The sequence below is a fragment of the Falco peregrinus genome, chromosome 7, assembly GCF_023634155.1.
Source record: "Falco peregrinus isolate bFalPer1 chromosome 7, bFalPer1.pri, whole genome shotgun sequence".
Taxonomy (NCBI): domain Eukaryota; kingdom Metazoa; phylum Chordata; class Aves; order Falconiformes; family Falconidae; genus Falco; species Falco peregrinus.
Genome location: NC_073727.1, coordinates 11,200,993 through 11,218,451, shown reverse-complemented (window position 1 = coordinate 11,218,451; position 17,459 = coordinate 11,200,993). Strand labels below are relative to the sequence as shown.

General features: G+C 40.8%; 1 protein-coding gene across 4 annotated transcripts in view; it reads left to right on the top strand.

The window, feature by feature from the left end:
• Window positions 1–17,459, top strand: part of DISC1 (DISC1 scaffold protein) — a 207,852-nt gene that overhangs the window by 12,909 nt on the left and 177,484 nt on the right. For all 4 annotated transcript variants that reach the window (XM_055810644.1, XM_055810641.1, XM_055810642.1 and 1 more), the window contains 2 exons: window positions 8,841–9,829; window positions 13,354–13,423. In XM_055810644.1, coding sequence (XP_055666619.1) covers window positions 8,858–9,829; window positions 13,354–13,423 — 1,042 coding nt within the window. In that variant the 5' untranslated portion in view covers window positions 8,841–8,857. The remainder of the gene's footprint in view (window positions 1–8,840; window positions 9,830–13,353; window positions 13,424–17,459) is intronic.

Here is a 17,459-nt window from a genome sequence, read left to right as displayed (position 1 = left end):
ATGCTGTTACAGGGCGGGGGGAGGCTTGTGCACATTGGGGTTGTGACAAAAAGGATAAACTGAAAAGGACCGAAGAGGTGGTACTGAGGGGCAATATTGGGGAAAAAGAGTATTTCTGTGTGGCTTTGAACATTATTTGGGAGCTTTGTGGATGGTTATCACTCTAGACTATGTAAAGTGTGACCCATGCAGAGTTCAGTTAAAGGTCCAGAGCAGCAATGGGAAGGATTCCTGGTTCAACTGTCTTTTTAACTTTTTTTTTAAGATAAATTAGCAGTTGGTTTGTGAGAACTAATTGGGGACCAAGAAGAGAAATGCAGTGGAAGCTGGTGGATAAGAGGGCAGGGTTTGATAGGAGTGTTGAAAAGCATGTGCAGGGTTGGGATGGAGACAGAAATGAGTGACAAAGTAGATTTGTCAGTGTTGATGATGTCCTCCCTCAGCCTGGGCTCTGACTGCCTGCTGCTTCGTGACTGTATCCCGTGATCCTTGTCTGACCTTTAGTGGTCACAGCTTTCAAATGTGTGTGAAGATAGGGCTTTGGTCTGGTTGCATCTTCAGTCTCCAAAAATGGTACAAGCCATGTAGGGTAACTCTGCTCCTGTCAGGAGCTGAGTAGGCAGTTGCTCAGATCTCATGTGAGTTGTCACTCCAGGAGTCTGGTTACGGAGGCAGTGTTCCTGCAATACCTGTTGACATGGGTGGGAAATGCCAAGTTTGGTCTTTAATGCCAGGGCTCTTATCTGAGGTGGTCTGGACCGATAGCTGTCTAGAGGTGGTGGGTGTCGTCTTTGAGTGCTCCCCAGCCCTTCCTTAAGGTCATCTCATCCTCTGTATCAGATGACATCATCACTGTGCTGGCACATCTGTGAAATTCTGTAATTCAATATGGTTACCTTCTAGAGAGAAACTATTCTTTCCTGCAATGTTAATTTTCTGGTTTTATTGTTGGGTGTTCTTATTTTTAAAGATATCTGACTTGCTGTAGGCAGAATGACTTCTGTCCCACCTTATCTAGAAGGAGCTGTGATTTCTGTTGGAAGAGAGGTGTTTTTGCCCATGGTTAGTATTCTGCTGCAATTTCCGCAATACCTGCTATAGTACTTCTTTCATAGCTTGTTCATAAAATAATCTTAGAAATTCACCTGAACCATCTACTTTTCTATGCCGGAGGAGAAGGATATAGGTTTTGTGTTCTCAGGCCCATTAAAACAAACGTCCAACTTCTGGTTTGTCTGCCTACGGCCTTGACTAAGGGTTGTAAGGGTCAAGCCAGATTCTCACTAAAGATCTCAAAAGGGATTTCATGTGCATCTTTCCTGCTTACCAGAGTAGGTCTCCAAGGGAGGTGCACTCTACTTGCTGGAGCGCAAATGTTGACCCCTCACAGGCTATAACACCTACAGACCGATGATGCTGGACTTGCATTAGCTGAAGCTGTCTGTGTAACAGTTGAGGGTAGGAGAGCAGTGCTGCAGTCTGTGCCTCGTACGTTCAGCTGAGAGTCTTCATATTGCCACTCGGAGTGGTGGTTTGTTGTCATTCAGCAAAAGCACAATGCACGCAATCACTGCTGCAAAGAGCAGAGGGTACCTGAGTACAGAAATTTTGTGGGAGCATAAAGAGTTACAGGGGTTCACACAAAGCCCTGAGGTTTTCTTTTTGAAGGAGCAGGGTGAGGGACCAGCACTGCTGGTTTGCCTGCCTCCTTGCTACAGGGGTTCTGTGTCCCATGCATTGCCCTAACTGAAGTTTGTGTGCATGTCCGGCTTTTGCAGTAGCTTGTATTTAAGCTGCATCCTGAAGTGCTGTGCTTTCTGTGGGAAGTTATTGCTCAGCTTTCCTGATGGTCTGGAGCTCTGTTCCATCTCCATTGTTGTCTAGACAGCACTGGCATCACGTCCTGACAGCCTGACTGGGGCTCTAAGGTAAACTTCCTTCAGCAGGCAAAGGAGGAGCATTTGTCCTGGGACTTTGATATTAAATTGTAAAGCTAAAAGCATTCTGACTTCTCACCCTTGGCAATATAGGAACTGCCACGTTGTTTTATTTTCATTATATGTGATCACTACTGAGCTGTTGAGAGAAAATTACTTTCTATTTCAGTAAACTCAATTCTGGTTTCAGACTGACTGTGCATCAGATGCTTAATTTGGAACCCACTCTCTTGGTGAAATTAAAAATTCAAATCTCCAAGCTGGAGCACTCAAACTGTGCTTGAATTGGAAATTGACTGCTGTCAATGTGCTCTCACACTTCACTTTTTCTTTTCTTCCCCCCCCCCGCCCCCCCCCCTTTCCTCCCTCCCCTCCCCCCCGATGAGTTTTATATTAGAGTCTTGCTGTAGATGATCTGACTGAGCAGAAGTAGTGGGAATCCACACTGTCACTCCATAGACAGAGTGATGAAAAGAGAAGTGTGGTGTGTTAAATAGAGCATTCTTGAAAAGGACTGCTGTGTACTAATTTCATAGTTTCTTGCATATTTGGTGAAATAATTTTATGTGATATGACTGCAAACCCATTAAGTGTCATTTGCAAATTAATTTAGGGCCTAACCAAACTTCCCAGTTTCAATGCAGAATCATTGCTCACCTACTTCTGTGTAATATTTAAAGCTTTTTCAAATCTTGACTGAAAGAACCAGAGCGTTCTCTCCATTTGAGAAATTTGCATAGACTGCTGCTACAGACTTTTGCACTGAAACTGGGAACAAAAGTTTTTTTCCCCAGGAAGAATAACACCAAACCTTAAAAAAAACCAAACAAACAACCACAAAACTCCCAAAATAAGCATTGCCTGTCTATTGTGAGTGTTCTTGGCAGACTTGGAACTTGTGTGTCCTCCTCCCTCTTTGGAAAGTGGATGAATTATTCTCAATTATTTGTAAATTTAAAAGAATTATACAGGTTTAAGACAAGCCAGGCTGGATATTTGTGGGGAAGCTAACTGTCTTCTGTTACTGACTGCACTGAAGGCATCCAGTGTTGGTACTGGCTTGTTTTCCCAGACCTGCTTGGGTCCTTCCCCAGGATGTTTGCTGCCTACCAGGTGGTCCTTGGGATGCGTCGCAGAGCTGGATGTAGGGTAAATGATGCCTGAGGAGGCAACTGTTACATTAGGCGGTTGGGTATGTGAGTCTGGCCGTTCCAGTTAGCCTAGGATGATAGCAGTAGGTTGGGTGAAATACCTGAGAGTGCTGTATGAGGAGGTTTGGAGACTGATGGGGGTTGAAGCTCGTCGACCCGAGATGTATTTTGAATGTGAGATGTAGTAACAGCCAGAGAATGAGATGTGTGCTGAGTGTCTGTAACGTGATTACACTGAAATTTATTGCAAAGGTCTTGGGCTTCCCTGTTTCTTTTTTTTTTCCTCTTGGGACTTCATAACGGTAGCTGACTGCATGAAAACAAAACTGAAAAGAGCAGAAATGTCTTTTTTTTTTTTTTTTTTTTTTTACAGTATTGTGCTATTGAAGTGGTTTTGCTTTACTGAGACAGCACGCAGTCACCAGGCTGTTCTAGAATGAATCTGACCATTTGCTTTTCTGGCCAACAAAATGGATTTTCTTGTAACGCTGCAGTGAAGAAGTTGGGTGTTGTGATTTTCATTCAGCTTGGAGGAATGCATTTTCTGTAATAGCTAAGCTTTGAGCCTCCAGTTGCCAGCCATAGGGTGTTGGTTAGTGATCAAGTAGGCCCTCACAGTGCAACTGCATGCTTTCACAAACCAGATGCTTATTGTATCTTTACATTTGAAAAGATCAGAAAGATTCATTTTTATTTTTTTTTGTTGCATCAAGGCACTTAGGCCCTGATTCAGCAAGGCACTTGCTTGAAAAAAAAGCCCATTTTTGTGTGTAGTAATGCGCTGTTGAATACTGATGGATGCAGATGTGTTTTAAACTCTTTGTGATATTGAACACAATTATAATTATGTAATTAAGGGTGCTTCCCTTATTCCCCCTGACTAAATAGGTGATTGTTACTGACATGGGAAAAGTTTGATATTTATCAGCTTACTTCTTAATGGATTCTTTATTTTCTTTCTTAGTGTTAAGGCAAAACCAGGTTAAAACAATTTTTTGTTTCTTGGGGGCGGGGGGGGGGGGAGTTGATGGGCATATTGAAACTAGTATTAGCTAATGTGATTCTTACTCTAGAGAGAGGTGCTGCAACTTAATCAGGTGGCCTAAAATGAACTATTGCATTAAGGAGGTAAGTGGCTCAAATCTAACAACTCAATGACATGGGTATTATGGTAATGAGTCAATAAAAATACAGTTACTTAAACACTGTCTAAGGAAGACCCCTCTGACTTCTAAAATGCACAACTCTTTGAAGTGTTTTCTAATGGCGAATAGAAACTGACATGCATTTAATGACTTCAGAGAATACTTTATACATAATGTCTTGGAAATTTAACAGTTGAATAACTGAACCCAGCCTGCGACCTTAGAAATCACAGGAACCCTTGGTGAGGAATTAATTTGTAAATGGTATCAAATATAATGAGGCTCAGCCATTGCTTGTCCTCTATAGATACACTTTATAAAATGCTGGATAAATCAACATATAGTTAACATTCAATAAGTAAGATTAAAAAGCTAAATGAGACATTTGTATTTTAAGAGTTATAAAAATTTTTATTCAAAAGCAGCTTTCTTTGAGAACTTGCTTGTCTAAAGAAACGGTGTACATTCAGATCAGTACAGTCTTATTTTGAGTATTTAGTGGTATCTTTGAAATTCAGCAAATAAGTCAAGATATAACTGATTAGGAACCTACAATATTTTATGTATTTTTATGGCATGGAAACTGAACAGTCGTCGTTATTGTCATGACAGATTGATCGATCCCTGGAAATGGTTTAATTTTTGTTCTGATAGGTTAAACATTTATGTGTGTGTGTGTCTAAATATTTTTATTTTCATCTCGCTTACTTTGTGTGGTTTAATGCAGGTGTTTAAGGCTTCCTTAACAGGAGCAGCACTACAGAAATTGCTTAGAGCAGTGCTTTGATAGTTGGCTTTGGATATGACCAAGTATCTTTTCCTCCATGCCACAGTCACTGCTCACAAATGCTTTGAAGGTAAATTTGTAATTCTAATAAAAATCAACTGTGTGTAATACAGGTGTATTCAGATAGTTGAGCTCTCTTTGAAACTGCATGTATAACTTATCGGTTACTTTCAGGGAGAACTTAATGAGCTCAGTGTTCTACATTATGTGTTTAAAGCAGGGGTGAGGAGGTAATTGCTTCAGACTTTCTGTACCAATCTAAAATCCTAGTGCACTTCACAAAAATATAGGGTAGTTAACACCTGTACATCCACAGATACTACTAGAGCACCTGATAAAACAACCCTGAATTGCAACTTCTGTGGCTGAAAACAAAGTCTGATCACTTAAAATAAGATGACTGTTCTGCTGTCCTTCAGCATCAGGCTGGGTACTAGAGAATGTGCTCTTTCCATCAGTGGGAAGTGCTCTTTGGCTTCATCTTCCCTCTTTTATTTTACTGGTGCAACTAGGATGTGAACAGCATTGCTGGTCATTGCTTTACAGAAATAGACTCTCTCCCCCCTGCCCCCCCCTTTATTTTTTTCTTCCCTCTCCCCTCCTCTCTCCTGTGCTCTGGCTCTGAGCTGTTACTTTCTATGAAATGTTGGTCATCAGAAAGAATTGTTATGGTGAAAGAATTGTTATAATTATTTCTGGGTTTTCATAATTTGGGTTTGAAGCAATTTGCACAGTATCTGACACTAGAATATGCGTTGCATCATCTTCTAGGATTGTAACATTTTAAAAAGAGTTGATTTGTAATATTACAATTGAGAGGCCCTTCTTCCATTTGTGACTCTTCTCTTTTTCTAAGCGTGTGTCTCATACGATGCATGACACACTATAATATAGGGTGTTTTTAATTACCTTCAGTTGTTTCACAGTGTTCCAAGGTACCAGTTTGATGGTCTTGTAGTTAATTGCCATCAGTTACTTTATGTGCCTGAAACTGGGGGAATTATAAGAAAAATGTGAGGCCTGTCTTTTTTTAACAAGCTAGCCGATTTGGTTCGGTGTAGTTTCTGTGTCTGATGTGCAGACAAAGCAAGTTATAGTTGGAAGGCTACGCGGGAAAACAAAGTCTCTGTAACTGAATTTCAGATCTGTGATGATAAACAACCCAAATTATTCTAATCGGCAGGAAAGGGACATGGCAGAAGGGTAAATGGCATGCAAACAGTATACCCAGAGCCTAGTAATATCCTGGCTGGATTCTGTGAAGGCTGAGGGCACTGCGACTGCTCTCTAGCTGGACCTGGGAGCCAGGCTGCAGTTGCCTCCTCCCTTCCGTATCCTTTGGGGAAAGCGTGGGTGTTTGAGTTGGCATACTGGTCCCAGCTCTGTGTCCACTCCTTCTCTGCCTTGTGCTCAGGTGCAGCTACACTGGGGCTAAGGACCTGTAACCCCCTCCTTGTAGCATCCTCTGAGTGGTTTGTGGCTTGGACTATCATCTTGAGTATAATTCAGGCAGTGGTGCCCCTCTGGTAGCCAAGTGAGGGACTCATGCTGCTGGACTTGTATCCAGGCAGATCTGGAGTCCATGAAGAGCTGAATGGCAAACCTATCTAGAGGAGACCTGTAAATGCTGGGAGGATCGAAGAGATGTGTGGGTTTTGTGTTGGACTCGTTCAGGATCCTGGAATTGTACCACTTTGGCTTCAATAACTTTTAGAATTGCATCCAGTTCTCACTTGGTGTAAATATCCAACATAGTCCAATTTAAACCTTACTTAATTAGCTTAGTTTAAACTTGGTGTTTAAAGAACTGTAATTGTCTGTTGACTTGAAAAATTCATAGTGGTTTAGTGAGATCGATTTTAAACTGATTTTAATTAAACCAAAGAACCTTTTCCATTTTTACAGATAAGGCCAGTGACTAGCCTTTGCAAATGGCAGTAAAGTATATCCAGTCTTAGAATGACTTTTTTTTTCTGCATGAAATGGTTTCTTCTGCTGAAGGCAAATTTAGGCTGTTATTTTGTATATAAACTAAAAGAATTAAATTTGAAAGAACATTTCATTCAGTTTTTGTTCCCTTACTCCAAGAGAGGTTCCTATTTGTTAAGACTTCTATTAAATTACTCCCAGTACAGCATTTCACTGTCTTTTCATAGTAGACAGGCTGATGGACTCTGACCTTTTTTATTTCTGATTTCTGTGATGCTTTTTTCTCTGACAAAAGGGTATGTAAGAGACAGCTGGGGTATTCTAATTTATGGTGATAGGAAGCAGAATACAGAAGCTTAACTGCAGTCCCATGGTGAGATGTGCCACTATTATAGTATGTGGAAAATGTATAAATTGCTTTTGTGAAGGTTATTTGGAGAGAGTGTAGTGAATGCTGGGAAAAGTCCCCTGGGAAGTTTCAGGTCTAATGCTTAAATTTTTGTATAGGACGTCGCTGTAGTGAGGTGTGTACAAGACTTGCGTTACAAGTTGCTTGAGGAGTTCAGATTATGCCTACATCTATTAATGTAAAAATTGGTAAAGGTTTGTGATAATAGAGATAAGTATATTGCATGTAACGGAAAAAATAAAGAAATGTGTTTTTGGAAGAGCTCTGCATGGGTGACGAGAATATTTCGAACACCTGAGATTCTAGCAATTGATTCTGTTTCAGTGAGTAGGGCAGCTAATCGAGGGCATAATTCAGCTAGTCACTAGATGCCTTTGAAGGGTTTTTCTGGCAAACGGGTCTGGTCAGTGTGGTTTTGTGTTACAAGCTCTGCACCATCATCCATTTTGTATTCTCATTGATTGTGTGCAGGACAGATGAATGGAATACCTTTTGACAAGCAGTAAATCTGTTAGAAACTGAAAGTAATCTTTCACCCATAATTTTTTTTAATAGAAGTGTACAGAAAACTAAGACAAGATTACACATTCCAATATCCTACTTTTAGTGTTTGTTGTGTTTTTTTTATCTTGGTTCTTTCTGTTCTGCTCTGCAAAGAGCAAATTTATCTTGTCATCTATGTAAGGAAGGTGTATGTGGGTTAATAGAGCTATTGAGAAAAGGCCCTTTCTTAATGGTATTAATATTGTCATAATGCTAGCAAGCATATGGTGACATCAGTTTTCTGGGACTCCTGGTCCTGCATGCAAAATGTTAACTTTAAATTTTGGACAATAGGCAGTACAGTACATCTAAATGACAACTTATAAAATATCTCATTAGACTGACATCTGCAGCCATGGAGTGTTACAGAGCGGCATCTGTTCTGGAAGCAGAACCTGCATCACTTGCTCATACTAATAAAACGTGGAGATGAACATAGGAAACCGGACGCGAGCAGCGACAGATTACGCACAAAGTTTCTTTGTGAGTGTGGTTCTCAAAATGCAGATTCAGTCTCATCTTAGATGTGCTTGTAAGTCTCAGAATTATCCTGGTTCAGAGAGACATAAGCAAGGTCTGTGCTTTAGTGTGCTGCTAAGCAAATTGAGAATGAAAAAGCACAGGGTGGTGTTATGAATAGGGAAGATGATGTGTTTCATTGTACCCAGGTTTGTGTCCTGATGGATGCAATTGTGTTAGGAGCTCCCTTAAAAGCAGGTACAAACTTTTTAGAAAGTGAATGAATGTAGACAGTGTTCTCAGCCACACCTTTTCTCCTCTATCTGCAGTGTGGTCAGCATCTCTGTTTTGTTGAAATGGAAAGTGATGTACTGTTTGAAATTCATGAAACAATTATTTTCAGATGCTAAATTCACTAAGCCTAGAAAACTGCAGAAGCACTTTAATGATTTTTTTTTTTTTCCCCCCCCCTTCCCCCAGATGGTCAGGAGCACTTAATGCCTGCAGGCTCTCTTTGTAAAAAGAAACTGGCAAAAAGACCTGGATACATGAGGCCAGAAGCTCAGCGACAGATAGAGTTTCAGTCCCTGGGTGCCTGCAAAGTGTTGAGCCCAGAAGAGCTCAAACATGGCAGGCAGAATTGTGGAGAGTTGGAGAACTGCTCTCTATACCGACGATGCCAAAATAACTTTGAATTCTTATACTGTAGCGCAGCAAGTAGTGCCACAGTTCCTGCTGATGGGGTAACAACATTGGCCGCTACTGAAAATATGCCAGGATGCTGCAAAAATCTTTCATGTTGCAAGAGTCCACGGTCAGAAAACACAGCGAGCGTCGTTTACCCTGCTGCAGCAACAAACAAAAAAGATGTTTCTGCTGTTTGCTGTGCATGGCAGAAAAGCCATGGCACTGAAGTGGGCAAGCTCCCAAACGTATATACTTTGGATCAGACAGAAATGAATAACAACTCTGAATATCAAAACAGAGATGTTGTTTCTTGTTCTGTTGGTGCACGTGATAGCTTTAGTTCAAATTTCAGCTTCATACAGCTCTCCCTGAACTTGGCCTCTGGAGTAAGTGATGCTGAAGGCAAGTCAGCCATTGAGGAAGCCAAGTATGTTCTGCATCCCAGCACTGCAGGAAATTTGCAGAAGCCAGCAGAGATGGTGCAAACTCATGGGCACTTGGGAGCTTTGCATTGCTTCTCCAGGCCTAGGGAGGATTTGGAGTATGAAAATGAGACCACAGCAAATGATAAACTACAGGACTGCGAGACTGTCTATCTCTCGGATACAGATGCAACATTTTCATGTTCTACAGACTCCTCGGATGCAGCATCTGCTGGCTCTTCTGTCACCTCAGGCTATGAAAGTAGCTTTACTGTCAGCGACCATAACTGGGATACTTTGATGAAAAAATATGAACCAGTGCTACAGGACTGCCTGCTGGGCAACCGCAGTACATTAAAGGTTAGTAATCTCACTTCATCTTTGATTCCTCCTCCAGCCCTCAAAACATTTGTATTTATAGTGCCGAAGTCAAGGTTGATGTAGGAGTTGGGATATTAATGGCTTTAACGGCATTTGTTCATAAGAGGTTTACAGGAATACTCTGCATGATAAAAGAACTGCTTTAGTTTTCTTTTTGGTTCTTTAAACAAAAAGGTGATGTTGCAGTACCCTACTCCTATGTTCTACCGAAACTGTGATCTTCTCACTTCTAATATGTTGAATTCAGAAACTGATGTGTGACAACTACAGGGTTTTTTTCACAGGTTGCTGTTTCGTCTGCAGTTTGGACCATATGTAGTACAAAATTTGGGGGTGGTAAGAACTCTTTTCTTGAGGCACCATGAATAAACACACAACAAACTTTGTCATTGGAAATGTTAAGCCAAAGGTTTCTTGGGAGTGAAGCGCCTGTATGAGAGTAGCCTTTTATCTAGTAGATGGGCTCTCTCTCTGCTCAAAGGAAAACAGGAGTTAAGCCTTTGCTCTAACTCCAGCTAGGGATTGAACCTTTTATTTTTTTTGCCTGCCACTCCAGAGGAGTATTGAGTTGGTGAGTCAGGAGTCTTCCTTTTTGTACATGTGTATACCTACCACATATACAGGCAGTCTCATTCACTTTGCTCTCTGTGGGAGACAGGTGGGGAAACTTTAACAAGGATCAATTACAGTTTGTTACACAGTTTTTGGGATGTCATGGTGGGCATCAGAGGGAAACCATTCTGAGCCGAGTAGTGGCTTTATTGTACATGCAGGAAGCAGTACTCCAAAGATTAACATGGATTGCATAAATTTGTTCAACCTGCACTAAATGAGTGGTGAGGTTTTTCTGGTGTGTGGTTTTATATTGCGTGAGGGTTTTTCCTTGTGTGTGTGTTTTTGTTTGTTTGTTTTGTTGGTTTTTTTTGGTTTTTTGGGAGGTTTTTTTTTTTTTTTTAGTATCTCACTAGTGCCTCGAGTTTCTGGGATGTCTTTTAGAAACCCAGGTTCTTGTGACTTCTGAGCTCAGACATACCTGCTGAGATGCACTGTATTTTCTTTAGGCCTGATGAAACAACCTGCTCTGGGGAGACTTTGCACAGCCCTGTTGTCTGGGTGAGACAGAAGGTCAAGAAACTTTTATTCTTACTTTACTCCCATGATACCTGACCTAGGCTTATGGTGCTCTCTAATACTTTTCATAAAGGATGCATATAGGACTCAGATTAGGTTCTCCTATTCACAGAATTCACACACATTGACATGGAGCACTTTCTTTGGCTTCATGCCTGAAATGACAACGTACTCATAGTCTAGGATGGTTAGGGAAATTAATTTGCTGCGTATTTGGGAATATATAACACAATCAAAATAAGAAATTATTTTTCTGTCTTTTCAGTAATCTTATTTGATAGACACAAGAGAAACATTGCTATCTTTAATTTATGTATTCATTAATTCATTGAATTGAGAATTGGAAATTTGTGCCCTCAGATGTCTTTGCCCTTGGTAAAGCCAGTTGTGTATGTCTAATTTGAAGCACCTTCCTACTGTAAGTCTTAAATAAGTCTCAAACTTTTCAGAAAGGAACGAATGCAACTGTAGTCAAGAAAAGGAGATGATAGCAAAGTTGTTAAAATTATGCCTTTTCTGTACTTATTAAAAAAAAAAACCACACTGGTCATCACATGGTACAGATATAGGACATGCCATGCTGAAGCAGCTCTTTGATTAGTTAAGCTCCAAACATCCTACCAGCCTGCAGATAGAAAGCACTTTACTGTGACAGCATCAGGCAGTTTGCCGTGGGCATGCCTGGGCTGTGGTACCCAAGCAGACTTTAAATGACCTGCCACTGTGAGCACATGATGGAATAAACCCTGCAAAGAGCAGCAGAGCAGTAGTCTCAGTATAGATGGTTGTTATACATCACATATATGAAAAAAGTGTCATTTGAATCATTCCTACTGCAGGCTTCTTTAAAACTATCAAAAATATGGCATAAAATACAGAAAATAATTTATGGTGAGGATTCAGAGCTCCTCCCTTCAATACGTTACACATTCCTCACCAGCCTCAGAGAAGAAAACATTGTAGTATCAAGTGAAGAGCAAAATAAAATAAAGCCTTGAGGAAAATGGAGTATATACAATGTTGGTTTTTATTTGTTTTTCTTTCCTCTGGGGCATTTTATAGCCTATTATTAATCAAGCATTTTTTGATTTTTTTCTGGCTTTATTTTTTATAGTTCTTTTCTGACTAGTCCACTTTCACATACCATATTTAGAAGGGATACCGTTAATTTAAATGTCTTGCCTAATTTTTGTGTTGATTGCGTAGTCGCGATAAGTGAGTGTTTCTATTAAGTTGTTGACTGGCTGTACCTATTTTTCCCTATGTAATTTAGAGTTTAAATATAGGGATTTCAAGAGTTTCAGGGAGGAGTGAGATCTTTTGTAAATGCAGAATATTGAAAGTATCAATTCCTTTTTTTTTTTTTAGGAAATTATTCCCCAGGCATTTTCAGACTATGGGCTATGAGACTATACGCTGCTGCTTTTTCCAGGCTTACCTTTTTCAGTGCTGTTAATGGAATGCTTCAGTCTTGTAACTGTAGTCATGTTAGGCTGTGGCTAGCATGGCAATGAGGAGAGGGCTGCCTACCTTCTAACCAAATTCTTCTAACAGTAAAAACTTGTAAACGCCTTTGAATGCACACCTAGTCTTACGATTGTTTAGTAAATTCAGAACTGTGGTCCAGACCCTTCATGTTAACAAACAGAAGCAGTAACTTTCGACATAAAATTTTATTATGGTAAGTGTTTCTTTTTGGATGTGAAAGGGCACAGTATGTGGTATAGGTGTTTGTGGTGTTTTGCTTTTTTCCCCATCTAGCATTTCTAGTGTGAACGCTTCTGAAAATGTAAGCATCAACCTTGTGTAGATAAGCCTAAATTATATTTTAGTGAAACTTCATTGGCTGCATATGAACACAATTTTCTGTGCCATAACATGAGTATTCCTGTTCCAGAATACTCATACTGTATTTCTCTTTTTAATTACAGAGGAAAATGTGGTTTGCATGTGGAAATTCTGGATTTCTTCTGTGCAAAACTCTCATAGGCAAAAAGTTGTTAGAATGGGCTCGAGAACACAGTTTAGTACAATGTGATCAGAAGTAGATGTCATGCTGTTAGAATCCTCTAATTATCATTACTTTGATTTATTCAAAGGGTGAAAACTATCCTACAATCACATGATCTCTTCTGCTTTTCAAGAAATATTGTTTGTTATTCTCTGTATGTGTTTGGACTGAAGCCATGCTTGGCTCAAGTAGCTGCAGTTCAGCTGCCTTCAAATTGGTCTGTCTGTCTAACAAATGTTGGGCTTAACTTTAAAAACTGGGCCGTTCTAGTGATGTAGTAATCAATTAAATTTGTATTATGTAGAGGTTAATCGTCTAAATAGTTTTAAATGCAACTTAATTTTTTTTTTTCTTTGCCTAGATAAAATCCTTGATCTTACGGCTTCAGAGACTTCAAGAAAAAGCAATAGAGGAAGATGACTATGATAGAGGTGAGAGTTGCTCCCTGCTACCTCCCCACTGGTTCATGCTGCTTTTTTTTCCCTTTGCCCTCCTTCTTCTATTAATTTTATATTTGCTATGTAGGTGTGGAAGATTAGTTCAATCAACTGTATTGTTTATTCTGTTACATGGTGGGAAACAACTTAAAGAAAGAATTAGGTCAGCAGCAGGTAGCAACAGTTTCTATTTTCTTGAGCCACATCACCATGTGGGAAGGTTGAAATCCAAATAGCCACCATCTGGATCAGCTGTTTTGAAGCAGCATGACTTTAGAAAATGCAGAAATGAATGAAAGCTTTGAAAGGAAAAAGGACAGGCACTGGCTGATGGCAGTCTGATTTGTTGCTTGCCACATTTAGTCATGACACTACAGCAGGGCTCAAACACAGAAATGAGGTCAGTAGCTATTATAAATGTGAATGATACTGTCCTGGGGGATTAACTTGGTGTCCACCGAGCTGAATTAAAACCAGCTATAGAATATGGTGATGATACAGCTGCTGGCAACTTTCTGTACTTGAATAGTGCTTTTCCTTCCATATGCCTTGGCACTTCTCATAAGCTCTGTGTGTTTGCACGTTAATAATTGCAGCATGTATTAACACACATATCTGTTTTCTTATTCTTTCCTGTTATGGTAGTCTGTGTTTAGGTACTCATATTTTGCAAGTCTTGAGGCTCTAGATTAAATTCTTCCCACTAGATCTGTCTTTGTTTGCAGGGCTTCCCAACTGTTACAGTAAAATCTGCGTGGGTACTTCAGAGAACAAGGCTGGGAAAAGATAGTTCCTTTCCTGCCATTTTTTTATTCTCAGCCTTTAGGGGTTGGGAAATGGTCAGACTTGTGGTTTGCCTTTCAAACTGAATGTGTGAAGCTTTGCAGTTGTACCATGGCTCTGTTTCCTTGCTCCCGAAGGTGTCTCCTGAACTGATTAAAATGTGTCTTGGTAGTGCGTAGGGAATAGCTGTGCAGCCCTTTTGCAAGAGTGCTTCTGTTAGCCTCTTAAATGTTTGCCTATATATAAGAGGATACTGTCACAAGTCATTCTTTTAGTGTGGCGTCTCGCAGTGGGGAAAATCTTTGGGTATGTTAGAAGTTGAGGATGTTGTAGATATTCATGGGTTTAATCTCTGTCAAATAGACATTATTGATGTTTATGCTTTACATGTGTAACACTCATAACTCTTCTTTTTTTAAGTGTCTGTGGGTTGAGCTCCCGATTGGAGACTTCCTGCCAGCTGTGCACCCGGTGTGTGTGGTTCCCACAGATTCCAGCTGGGATTCTCTGGGCAGTCAGCCACTTCAGCAGCAGCATTTTAGTCTATCAGGTGTGACATCTGCATGTGATGCCACATAGTTGTTGACCTCAGTGGAAAACGGTAGACTTTTCTAACCTCACACAGAAAGCTGTTGTAGTTTTTGGGGGTGCTAGTACTGTCAAACCAGGACTATCTTTCTGCTGACCACCACTTTATCCCTTACTCTTTTTGACTTCCACCCTAGTTATCAGGCAGGTAGCATGGAGGATGGATTGCAGTCTTGCATTCGTTCCCCTCAGGAAAATGGTCTGGCTGAAATGTGATTTCACCCCGTGTTGTGAGCACAGCTTACAGGGAGCGAAAGTGGCACAGTACAAAGGTGCAGAGGAGCATCCGCAGGTGGGATTGCTGTTTTCCATGCTAAGTCTGTAGGAAGAAAACATTTGTCTTGGTATGGGACTAGATACTTAAGTGCTTGAGAAGCTTTGCCTTGGGTTCCTCCATCCCTTTGAAAATGAACTCCGCACAAGCGTTCTCAGAAAATGCCATGCTCCGTGCATCCTTAATTTTATCACTTCCTAATTTTTGAGTCCTTGACGCAGTTTCTGTCATACTGGTCTTTGTTCCTCTTCCAGTACAACTGTCAGCCATGGGGTTTTTCTTCGTGTGACTACTTTTCATTATTTTTGTAGCATCTGAACTGGCTTCCTTAGTTTTTCTTTTGTGGAACACGGGCAGCGTAGCTTCAGGGAAAGACTCACATCGAGAAGGTACAGTGCTGCAAGAAGAATTAGAGCCGTGACCTCCCCTCCTCCTCTGGCAGTAGCAAACTTTTCCACCTTTGCTTTTAGAGCTGTGCCACTCTTTCTGGTGGAGAACAAAGTCTTGCCTGGCATGAAGTGAAGTTTAAAAGCTTATTAAAGAGCTTACAGATTGGCCCAGCACCAATTTCTCTTCAAGTGAAATCTGTAATTAGCCTTCTTTTAAAAGGATCATATTGCCAAATATTGCTAGCAGGGAATGGAATTACTAAACATGCAGAGCTGTGATGGGGGACATAAATGGAGCTGTATTATCAGGGAATGGGAGAAACAGACAACGGTGTGTGTGGAGGGTTGAGGAAATTTTAAGTATAATGCTAAGAAAAAAAATCACTGTCCCTGTAATTTGTGGGATGATTTTGAGTATAGAGTGAGTCCTCTGTTAAGAGCGGAACTGTTGTGACCCAGAGATGGTGGTAGGGCTGTGTGCAGTGATACCATGGGTCTTGCTGATTTGGGAGCACTGCAGGTGAAGGGGAGATGTAGTATAATGTGAGTAGCTGTGAAATGCCCTGTTACATAGTAGAGGGGAAGGAGAGCAGGTAGAGGAGAGGTACGGATGGCTGTACTCCCAAATGGAAAACTAAATTGTCAATAAATATGTTATTGTGCGTAACTGTGGTGTCACTTCAGCGCAGTAGAGGCTCTTCTCCAGCTTCAACCATAGGCCATTCAGCCTTGCAGGAGAGGACTCAGTTTTTAACAGCAGCTCAGTGGGAGGGAGGTGTGTTAGTACTTGAAGCTCCTCAAAGTGCTCAGCACTGGTTTCTGCTGTCTGACACTGCAACCGTAGCACCTTAAGGAAAGGCAAGCATCTACTGTCTGACATTGCTACTTCCCTGCTCTCCAGAGATTTTTCAAAGCTTCCATAGTTTGTAGCAACTTTGGAAACTGAAGTGTAAGTGAAGCGGTGGCCCTACAGAGAGGGGAAGGTAATGGACTGTGGTTTTGGTTGTGCCGATGAGACTAGGAAATGGCACAGGAATAAAGGTAAGTTTTCCCCACTACAAAGCCATGAACAAGTACCTTGTTGCAAACAGGTCAGGAATAAGGATATATTTATTTTTCCCTTTGCAGAAACACAGAACAGATGCTTGCTGCTTGGGTCTGTTAGAGAACATGTGTGTTTCATGTTAATGAATTAGCATTTATATCCAGAATAGGTGGTTGATTTTTTTTTTTTTTTTAAGAGATATTTGGAAGCACAGCCCTCCGTTCTTGTTTAGGAAAGAAGTTAATGCCTGTTTAAATCTTCAGCTTGTTTCTTCCTAGTTTTTCCATTCTTTAGATGAATCCATTTGCTCTGTCTTCCACCCCGCCTTGAGCCTGGGAGACATACAGCAGAAATGGCTTTTGCCATTGCTGGTTTACCTGTGCTGTGCCTTCTTAAAGACCTGCCTTGGTGTGGTTAGGCTGTTGGTGTAGAGGTGCTTCTAGCAGTCGTTCAAGCCACTACAGTTTCTTCCTATACTTTCTGGCATTGCCATGTGTATGGCGGGGGTATGTTTGTTCTGAGAGCATCAGGGGGCAGCCTGGGGCACGGGGTTGCCCTCCTGTCCCATGTTTGGGCTCATCTGATAGAGGTCACCAAGCACGGTGCCGCAAGACCTGCAGGTTGCTCTCTCTTCATACTGTAACCATCATGGGTTGCATCAAATGCAGCTGTTCCTTGGCTGTGAAGTGTTTGTGTGAAATGCCTAATTCAATAAGACGAATCTTCTCAGTCCTAGTTTAATTTTAAATAGGAACCATTAGTACGTTAAATGTTGTACTGTTTGTTCTGTGTTTGTAGGTGATGAAATACCAGGAAGTAGCTTATTTTTTTCTGTATTTACTTGTAGTCTCCTCTTGATGGCCACATTACTGTATATTTTCAAAGCAGGTTCAGTACCATGGGAATATCATAACAGTGTTTTGCCTTGCATAGCATATAGTAAAAATTGGT